Here is a 10,239-nt window from a genome sequence, read left to right as displayed (position 1 = left end):
AACCCTCTGTATCAGCCAGAAGTATTAAAACTCGAGTTGGTGGAAAAAAAAAAAGAGAAACCAAGATTGGGTTTGCTGTGTATAGTCGTCATCTCATTGGCGATATCTCCTCTTCTCTCCTTTCTCATCTCTCTGACATCCCCAAAGAGAGAAAAAAAAGAAAAAGGCTCTCTGCCGCCTTTCTCTTCCAAGAAAATCATCAAAGGTTGAGTCTTTAAACTCGGAAAGCCATGTCTCATATGGCGTTTCAGAGCGTCGTCGCTCCAAAACCCTTATCTCCACTCAAACCCTCTTTACCCATCCCTCGCCCTATCGCCACTCTCCCTTGTAAGCTCCGTCGCAGCTGCTCCATCAGAGCTTCCTCCTCCTCTTCTCTTATCGATTCCGTCGGAGATTCAGTTTCGGGTCTCGAACGCTGCTTACAGCTGCAATTCAGCGGCGGGTCAGGCACGTCTTCCTCTGGCTCAGCTTCCCCGAGTGCTCAGATGTGTCCGGAGATGAAAGGTGGCAAGTTTGGTTCGGTAGGAGCTGTTACCTTGGAAAAAGGAAAGCTTGATATGACCCAGAAGAAAGTCGAGTCTACCCCTGAGGTCTCTCTCTCTCACTCTCTCTTCTTGTTACTAATCAAAGAGTTTTAGAATGGTTTAGTGAAATTATATCTAAAAGGTTGAGCCTTTGTTATATATAGTCTTGCTCTGTTCTCTCTGTTAAAGCTGGTTACTAAGGACAAAGAGGTGTTCAATTCATGGAACTATTAGTAGTACTTGACTTAGTCTCTAGCAGATATTAAGCCCAATGAATCTCTATCTCAAGAAGATGTTAGGAATGATGTTTTCCTTGGAGATAGTAATTGCGAGATGATATAGGCTTTGCTGTGAATTATATTTTTCAAGATTAGCTTTTTTGAATTTTTCTTGTTTATGTTTTTCATTTTGCAGATTGCAACTGGAGGAGGTGGTGGAGACATTGGGAAGAGTGTCAATTTCGGTGGTGGCGATGGAGGTGACGATGATGGTGATGATGATGATTACTTTGACGAATTTGATGATGACGATGATGGAGATGAAGGTGGTCTCTTTAGGCGTAGGATGTTCCTCGCAGAGGTAAAAGAGATCTTTTACGTTTGTGTTTTGTTGATCTTTACTGACATTTATGTTTCTTCTTTCCAGCTTTTTGATAGGAAGTTCGTTGATGCTGTGTTGAACGAGTGGCAAAAGACAATGATGGATTTGCCTGCTGGTCTCCGTCAAGCGTATGAAATGGTAACATGTCCTTGAAGCTTTACGGTTTTGGGATGCTGAGATCTTTAACACTTATGGAAACTTGTATGCAGGGTTTGGTCAGCTCAGCACAAATGGTTAAGTTCCTTGCTATTAACGCTCGTCCTACAACAACTAGATTCATCTCCCGTGCTCTTCCTCAAGGATTGTCGAGAGCCTTTGTTGGCAGGTAATGTATCTTCTGAGAACCATAGCTCGATGTAGACTTCTTCTTCTTCTTCACAGTCTTGACTATGTGACTTGTCTTTTGTGTAGGATGTTGGCGGATCCTTCATTTCTCTATAGACTTCTCTTGGAGCAAGCCGCCACGGTTGGATGCTCGGTTTGGTGGGAAGTTAAGACTCGTAAGGATAGGTAACATAAACTGTCTCTACATCTCTAGGTTTTGTAGCTTTCTTATTTCATTGTCTTGAATTGTTTACTCTGTTGTTTGCAGAATAAAAGAGGAATGGGATCTTGCGCTCATAAATGTTCTTACCGTATCAGCATGCAATGCAGCGGCTGTTTGGTTGCTGGCTCCGTGTCGTTCCTACGGGAACACGTTCCGGTTCGACTTGCAAAATACATTGCAGAAGCTGCCAAACAACGTTTTTGAGATGAGCTATCCACTGAGAGAGTTTGACCTGCAGAAGAGGATCCATTCTCTATTCTACAAGGCCGCAGAGCTTTCCATTCTTGGCGTTGCAACAGGAACTCTCCAGGGTTCGTTGTCAAACTTTCTGGCGGCAAAGAAGAAAAACAGGTCATCACATTCTCTGCATTCACTTTTCTTTCAGCTCATGGTTGATTATTAACTTTTTGAATCGTTGTTCTGGCAGAGTATCTGTGACGGTTCCATCAATCACAACAAACGCTCTCGGTTATGGCGCATTCCTTGGGTTATATGCAAACATGAGATACCAGCTCTTATGTGGATTCGAAAGAGCGATGAGCAACCACTTTGACGTCATTGGAGTAGCACTCTTCTTTGGCACTGCCATGAGGTATTATTCTTCTCTTTCACCCCTTAGGAAACCTTTTTCTAATGGCTTGGAAGGATTTGTATAATGAACATGGGATTGGATGTGGAACAGGATTATGAACGTTCAGTTAGGGGAGAGATCAAGACAAGTATGGCTAGGTGTGGAGGCAGACCCGCTGGCTCAGTCTGATGATCTGCTGGCAAAAGCATACAACCGACCCTCAGAGGAAGCAGCAGCAGCAGGAAAGCCAGCTTCAAGATGGTTCATCTCAAAGAATGCAATAGTCTCAGGGCTACTTGGTATGAAGCAACAGGACTCGGCTTCGGATTCTCCACCTCCAAAGGCTAGGCGAAAGAGGATTGTACGGAAGAAGGTGGCTGCACCTTCTGCCTCTTAACTAACCCTCTAAAAATTGTCAACAATTTTCGGAGACCGTTGAAGAGCAAACAGTGAAGTGGTGGTGTTTTCATTTTGAGGCATACTTAAGTTTTTGTTGCCAGAGAAAGAGTGGGAAGTGAAGTGGATTCACCAAACTGCGAGATGGTAAGAAAAATTCTATAGCTTTTTTTGTTCTTAATGACTATCTCTCAAAAGTCTTAATTCTTTTGAGATTAAGACATTTATATTTTTAGGTTTTCAGATCTCAGACTTGTCATTCTGTAACTTTCTCAGTTTTTTTTCTAATAAATAGCCACTTCTTTTATATCCTCCTGTTTTTCACAATAATCCAAGGTTGTTTATATGATATGTTCCAGAAAATGGTCTTAATAAACAACAAATTCTGAAGAATTGTTAAGAATCACACTATTGAAAAATGTTTAAATTGGCTTACTTAGCAAACAAATGTATATATGGTACAGAATTATACAGTTGCAACTAGTTCATGATTCCCAAAATAACAATTGTTATGATACAAAAGTACAAATTGCAACCAATTCAAGATTCCTCTAATAATCATTTTTCTGTTTTTTTTATGAAAGCCATTAGAATTCAACAAAGTGACTATCAATGGTCTTGAGCTGCTCCAACTCCTCGCCAACAGCAATCCCATTATCAACGTACAACATCTGTATCTCATCATAATCTTTCTTAATCACACTCAGAACAGATATTGAAATCACTCAAACTATGATAACCAACAAAAATTATGGATATTAGAGTTTGAAGCTGAGACCTGATACTCGGGACACGTCAGACTGTGAGCTCCTCTCTTAAGATACCCCTCCCACCCTCTCTTATCTACAAGCGCTTTCTCTATACCTCTAGTAAACTGCATTCTCACATTCAAAGTCTCACCATCATTAATCACAATTAACATTAGTAAAAAGCTGATGTTCATATTCATAAAAAAAAATCAGTAAACTCACATCAGCTGGGTCCAGAATCAGGAGATTGTACTGAGGAGTAAACGTAGTTCCTTGCAACCGTCTTTGAATCCCAACGATTGTTCTCGAGTGGCCTTCATGTTGAAAATACAAAGGCCTGCAGAAACAAAAACATGATGTCTTTGGAAGTTATAGAAGAAGACACAGACAAGATCAAGAGAACTAAAACAGAACCACCTTACCCTTTATTCGTGATATGAACACCAGAAGAAACATCCAACCTGTTGTCCGAAAAGTAATTCCAAACCCATTCCATCAAAACCGCTCCTTTGCTGGTCCTAGAAGAAGAACTAGAACCAAGAGAGTCACCTCCTTTCTCCACCCCACTTCCACCCTTTCTAACCACGTATCTATCCATAGGACCGTACCCCCTCCTCTTAGGCGCAACAGCAGAGCCAGGAACCGAAAGATACATCGACCGAGACTTCTCAGGAGCAAAATCAACAACTCTAGCTCTCAACCCGAAAGAACGCAACAACGCAGCACACTCAGTAGTCCCAATCCATTTCTTACAACCGTATATACGCTTGTCGAAATGCAGACCTCCAGAGACGTCAAAGCCACTCCTCCAAGCCAACTCTAACCACCGCTGAAGCGAGGGGATGTCGGGAACGAACTCAGAGCCGCCAAAGAGAACTCTTTTAACTTCTTGATCTCTACGAGAAAGCAAGTGAGAGCATTGCATTTGGATGTTCCTCCACCCGCATCCCCATCCTTTATCCTCCTTGGTGGATTGAAAATGATCAACGTAGCCCGATAGTAAACTCGTATTGGACTCCAAAGGTTTGGTCTTTGACTCTAAGCAAGTCTTAAGCAAACAAATCAAACCACCGTTTTCAACTATGTGGAATGGGCTCTTGGTCTGTGAACGCGCCAAGGAGGCAAAAGGAACGGTTTTGTTAAGTGGGTCGAGGAAAGGAGCTTCCTTTGGGGTTGAAGAAGAAGGATCAGAGGCGAGTTGCAGAGCCAAGTAGTGGTCGCTTGCGATTCGTGGATCGATTTCGTCGTCGTCGAAGTGGGAATTCACATGGCTGAGAAACAAACGTGTGAGGAGGATTGGGATTGATGTGAAGAGGAGCATAAGAAGAAGGAGTGTTGTTACCTTTCGATTTGGGGAAGAGGAAGCGTTACGTTGCAGACTGGACACAAAGCTGACATTTTTTTCTAATTAACAGAGAGAAGAAAGAAAAGAGGAAGCGGAAGGAATGTTTTGGTATGAAGAAAGACTCTGCCTTAACTAGAGGCTTCTAAGAAGTGGACAAATCAAACATGTTGTTGGTTGCAGGAGGAGTAACGGGCTTGTGTTGTGTCAAGCTCAAGATAAATTAGTTTTCCTCGGTTAAGAGATCAATTCCTAGTTTCTACAACACAAAGCACACAGAAGTAGAGTGACTTGCTGCGAATCCATGTTTGACCACTCTAATATATGTTTATTTTTCTTCATTATTCTGAAAAAGTAGTTTAAAGTTTTATAGTAGAAGGCTTTTGCGCTCACCATTTACTTTGGTGGAGCCGATAAATTCTCTCAAGGATAAATAAATTCTTTTATAGGAGTCAATTTGATAATTAGCAAATGTAGTATTTTACAAAGATCAATAAAATTTCATCCCATTTTTCTTTACAAAATACAATAATTTCTTTTTAAATAAATGTGTCGGCTGGTTAGAGCTGACATGGGAATTTGAGTGTTTATACGATGGTCTTCTGAACAAGAAAATCAAGAAAAAAAAGAGATATAAATGTGCAGATACTACAAAGTAACTAAGGAGAACCTAAGATAAAGGAGATAAAAATGTGCAGATGTTACAAAGTAACCAAGTAAAGATCAGGATGACAAAATTTGCTGTGATGATTTATCAACTGAGACAGAGAGAGTCGAAATATTAGCATAGAATCTATTGGAAATCTAGTTCTGGAAATCTAGATATTACACTATGGCCTCCTAACGAAGAGAATCAAGACAAAGGAGATATAAATGTGCAGATGTTACAAAGTAACCAAGGATAATATTCAAGGCAAATGAGATATAAATGTGCAGATGTTACCAAAGTAACCAAAAAGAATCAAGAATGAGAGAATCGAAATATAGCATAAAATCTATAAGTTCATATTTAGCAACAATCACAAGTTTTGGAAATTTTAATATTATATGATGACTTCCTAAAGAGGAGAATCAAGACAAAGTAGATATAAACGTGCAGATGTTACAAAGTAAGCAAGGATAATCAAGACTGAGAGAATCAAAATATACATAGAATCTATTGGTTCATACTTAGCAACAGTCACAAGTTCTAAAAATCTAGATATTATACGATGACTTCCTAAAGAAGAGAATCAAGAAAAAAGGAAATGTAAATGTGCAGATGTTACAAAGTAACCAAAATTTGGAGATGGAACACATCCTTTGTTTTGATCAGCAGTTTTTTTCATTCGGATAAATGTAACTCAACTATATAAAGCCCACAACCTATATATTTACATGTTATAATTTCCACCAATGGTAAACACATGAAAGTTCTAATTTGGGAAATTTGCGTAAGGTTAGTGCATAATTTATATTACCAGGGAAATAAGGCTCTGCATCGATAGATGAAAATAATGAAAACATCTTTGAGGAAAATTATGTCACAGTCAAATGACTAGCTTTTTCAATTTTCCATCTTGCTAATAATTTCAATCATTACTTATATATCAAATTTTGTTTTTTTTTTTGTGCAACATCAAATTTTGTCATATCCTTCACCACCAGGATCCACTTGTTGTTATCCCCCTCCCCTACTCTGTTGAACTCCATAAACCTAGATCATTTATCAATCCTCTGAAAAGAACAAATATCATGTTAACTTAAGTAAGATATGAACTGATTATGAATCAATTTTATTAAGACAAATAAGAAAGCTAAAAGTAGAGCTCATATGGTTTATCTTTGTAAGAGTAGAAGTCAGACTAGGATAGATGCACTAGAGAAGGCAAATGTATATATTTAGGCTCAATTTTGTTTTTAATTGTAATAGATGATAATAATTTGTTGTATTTTTTGCAAACTGATGTTGTACCTAAGAGCATTTTACAGATGCAAGATGGATCTGTCCAGATTTCCATTGTATTGAAAAACCGTCGACACAAGACAATAATCAGAAAAATTGATAATGATTGTGTATATGTTGTTGGAGTTGACGATATGAGAACTAACAAGGAGATCCTGGATGAAATATGAAGATATTCTCTTAGTGTCCACTGAAGATAAGCACGATAATCATTTTCGCTGTCATTCGTTACCAGAATCACCAAATAGCCCGCCTTGGTAAACTTATCTAAGGCCTTGCTGAAGCCACCATCGCCAGAAATGAATATGATGTTTTCGTTGTGATATCTATATATGCAGCATGGTTGCCCATTGTCCACCTAGTTTTTGGTCTTGAAATCAGATATGTTTTATTCATCGGATCTAAATAAAAGACACAACAAGAAAAAATGTAAAACTTACTGTCACATTTGTTGGCATGTTCTATTACAATGCTATCTATTTTGGTTGAACACTGTCCAAATAGCCTGCTGATACATGGAATTCTACTGGACTTGGTCCAGAAAATCTAACACCTGACAGCTTGTTAATGATCAACTCACGAACTAAATTGTGGGTCAATTCCGTAGGAATTTTCGCATTCTCGTAATCACAAATGACAATCATGGGACGTTTCTGCAAGAAACAAGGAACATTTTTTTTATTAAAGTGATATAGATTACTCAAATGTTAGAACACCAAACACAAACAAAGCGTATATCATACCAGATTACTCGATGTGATGTGGTATGTTTTGCTTTCAGCTTTCACTTTTTTTCTTACTTTATGTCTAATTAACACTGCAATACTGCACTAATTATGTATTTCTGTGTGTTACACTTTGTTACTTAATTACTATGCAGTCTTGTCTTAATCTGGATTAACATTTTGGTGATCGACAGCTTTTCACTCGATAGTATTTACTCTAAAGTCACATGATAACACAATTGATTAAGCATAATGTTTTAGCATTGTTTGTTGAGTTCACTCTAGAATACTTCTCTCTTGTGTTTTATGTGTTTTATATTCTTGGCAAATCATTTTATTTCCAAAACTTCAATTAGTCTCTCAAGCGATTATGAAGTTTCAAAATGTCAGAGAAACGAACTGATCAACTATCTAATTACTCAGATTGGGGCAGTAACATAATGTAAAGTTTCTTTTTTACTTTTGAGAAACCTACTAAACTATTTATTTGCCCATAAGTTCCCATTATGACAAGATCCTAGTAGAAATAGCAATAGACAACAGTGTAGACAATACTTAATTCAACGAAAAAGAAGATATGAATCTAGTTTTCTTTTCCAAAGTACAGAAAGAAAAATAGTTAATGCAAACTACTTCAATTATTCAATCCGTGAAATTTACCACAAGTTAGGCAACAGCTCCATGATGCTCAAATTAAAAATTTAAAGCTTAGTATTGTTTCTTTTCTCGGCAGGTGTTTTAGTATTGTATAAATACACAAAGTACAATTGTTACAGATTTTACCAACTCATCGTTTGCGATAATATATTAAATAAAAACTCTGACGAGAAAAAGAGCAACATATCATCAGAAATTTCAAGCATTTTCCAATATACTTTTTTTATCGCAATCTAGTTTTCTTTAAGGACTTTAGTACAACATATTTCAAGGAAAAAGGTACTAAAACGATTGAAAGGGTAGTAGTAGTAGTAATATATAACTTTGTAACAAGTATGAATCACCACATTCACTCACAGTATAAGTCTCAGAATCTTTGAAGTTTTAGGTACCTCTTCCTTTTAATTGTGAGGAATATATATAACCTGGCTTCTTCCAGAATTTGGATCTAATAAAAACTTCCAGGAGGGAATGAGAGAACAGTTGTTTCTGCCTGAACCGTTACTCTCATTTGAACAGTTACTCTCATTCTCCCATTTGAAACTGCCAAGTCATAAGATATCTCATCCATCGCAAGTTCTTGACCGTGAGCTCTAGTTTCCAGAGCACGCATTCCATGTTGTGAGCTTCCCACAAAATCTTTAATGACATAAAACACACAGAATGAGTTTCAGGTACTACTTAAAAATGTAAAAAAAATCATGGTCATGGTTTCAGTGCCTGCTTGTTAGAAACAAACCCGAAGAAGAGATCCATTAGATTGGATTGATGTTGTTCAATCTGAACAAGCTTATTACGTATCAGACACATATATCTTCAAGCCCTTTGCAGTAGTTACTACTACTATTCTGGTTTTCGGACAAGACATGATTTCCTGTAGCCACCCCCACCAATAGTAAGAGAACCACCAACACTTGCTAGCTTCTGCATCTTGTCATGATTAGAGTGACTCAACTTCCTTTGTGTTCTCATTATGCTCTTCTTCAAGAGGCTCACCTCACCTCCTCCTCCAGCTTTCCAATCCAATCTTCTCCTTACGTTTGATTTAGCACGAGACGGTACTGAACTGGTATATAAGACGATGCAAAAAAACTAATAGTTTAGAAAAAAATCAATGGAAAGCATACAATAAATAAAAAGAGAATACCAGCAATAGATAAACTGTCCACGTATGCCTCAAAAATCAGCCAATAAAATTTTTTCTTTTGGCCATGTCACAGACCATTTCGTGTTGGGCTTCTAATAGTTTTTTCGATCTGTTAATTTGATTTGTTTGGTCCATTTTATTTGTCTATAAAATTTATATATTTTAAATGTTAAATATAAATTTAAAGAACCAATTTTAATTCAATTAATTATATTTTTGTGTTATACTATATCATTTATTTGTTTTGATATAATATTTGACAAATGAGAATGAGAATGAATTTAAAAAAAGGATAGTTAGGAGTACTAATCAGTAAAATTTAAACTTATACAAAATGCTCAACACATAGTAAACAAAAATAATAGTAAATAACAATGTGATCAACGAAGAGTTAATCTAAAATTTATGAAATAATTATATTTTCTGAACTTTCAAATGTCATCAATGGTAATAGTAAAAATATTTTCTTATGTGCCTAAGTCTATGACAGATGTTATAGTTGCCTACAAATCATTGAAAAACTAAAATATTTGTAAGATTTCAAGATATCATAAGCACTAATTCCAAAATATATAAATTTCACAATAATGAACAATATACAATTTTTTTTAAACTAATCAAAATAACGCAATAAAATTAGTAATGGTCATAACACCATTAGGAAGATTTCAATACAATAAATATAGAGAAATCACTGAACATTAGAAATATTTTAATACAACAAATATAGAAAAATCATTGAAAATTTCAAATGAAAGGAAAACAAAAAAAAAACAAAATATTGTATCATACCATATATGAAGTTAAAAGAGGTAACGATTTAAAATACTAATCAGTAAAATTTAAACTTATACAAAATGCTCAACACAGAGTAAACAAAAATAATATTAAATAACAATGTGATCAACGAAGTACTAATCAGTAAAATTTAAACTTATACAAAATGATCAACACAGAGTAAACAAAAATAATAGTAAATAACAATGTGATCAAAGAAGTACTAATCAGTAAAATTTAAATTTATACAAAATGCTCA

At 36.4% G+C, this 10,239-nt stretch overlaps 2 protein-coding genes across 2 annotated transcripts; one reads left to right on the top strand and one right to left on the bottom strand.

Annotated features, from left to right (window-relative positions):
• Positions 1–57: 57 nt before the first annotated feature.
• LOC103874341 (protein RETICULATA-RELATED 1, chloroplastic) lies at positions 58–2,945 on the top strand. Its single transcript, XM_009152748.3, has 8 exons — positions 58–590; positions 939–1,103; positions 1,170–1,262; positions 1,334–1,449; positions 1,536–1,634; positions 1,717–2,022; positions 2,099–2,263; positions 2,354–2,945. Exons 1-8 carry the CDS (start codon positions 231–233, stop codon positions 2,637–2,639), a joined length of 1,590 nt encoding a protein of 529 aa, XP_009150996.1. The 5' UTR covers positions 58–230; the 3' UTR covers positions 2,640–2,945.
• A 104-nt stretch (positions 2,946–3,049) lies between these two features.
• Positions 3,050–5,387, bottom strand: LOC103874340 (zinc finger-containing ubiquitin peptidase 1). The gene is made up of 5 exons (XM_009152747.3): positions 4,730–5,387; positions 3,810–4,658; positions 3,610–3,724; positions 3,417–3,512; positions 3,050–3,309 (listed from the first exon to the last, which is right to left on the bottom strand). The coding sequence occupies exons 1-5, from the start codon at positions 4,783–4,785 to the stop codon at positions 3,226–3,228; spliced, it is 1,200 nt and encodes a 399-aa protein (XP_009150995.1). The 5' UTR covers positions 4,786–5,387; the 3' UTR covers positions 3,050–3,225.
• Positions 5,388–10,239: the final 4,852 nt, after the last annotated feature.

The sequence above is a fragment of the Brassica rapa genome, chromosome A06 (genome assembly GCF_000309985.2).
Source record: "Brassica rapa cultivar Chiifu-401-42 chromosome A06, CAAS_Brap_v3.01, whole genome shotgun sequence".
Classification (NCBI taxonomy): Eukaryota; Viridiplantae; Streptophyta; class Magnoliopsida; order Brassicales; family Brassicaceae; genus Brassica; species Brassica rapa.
This window is presented reverse-complemented; position numbering and strand designations above follow the sequence as displayed.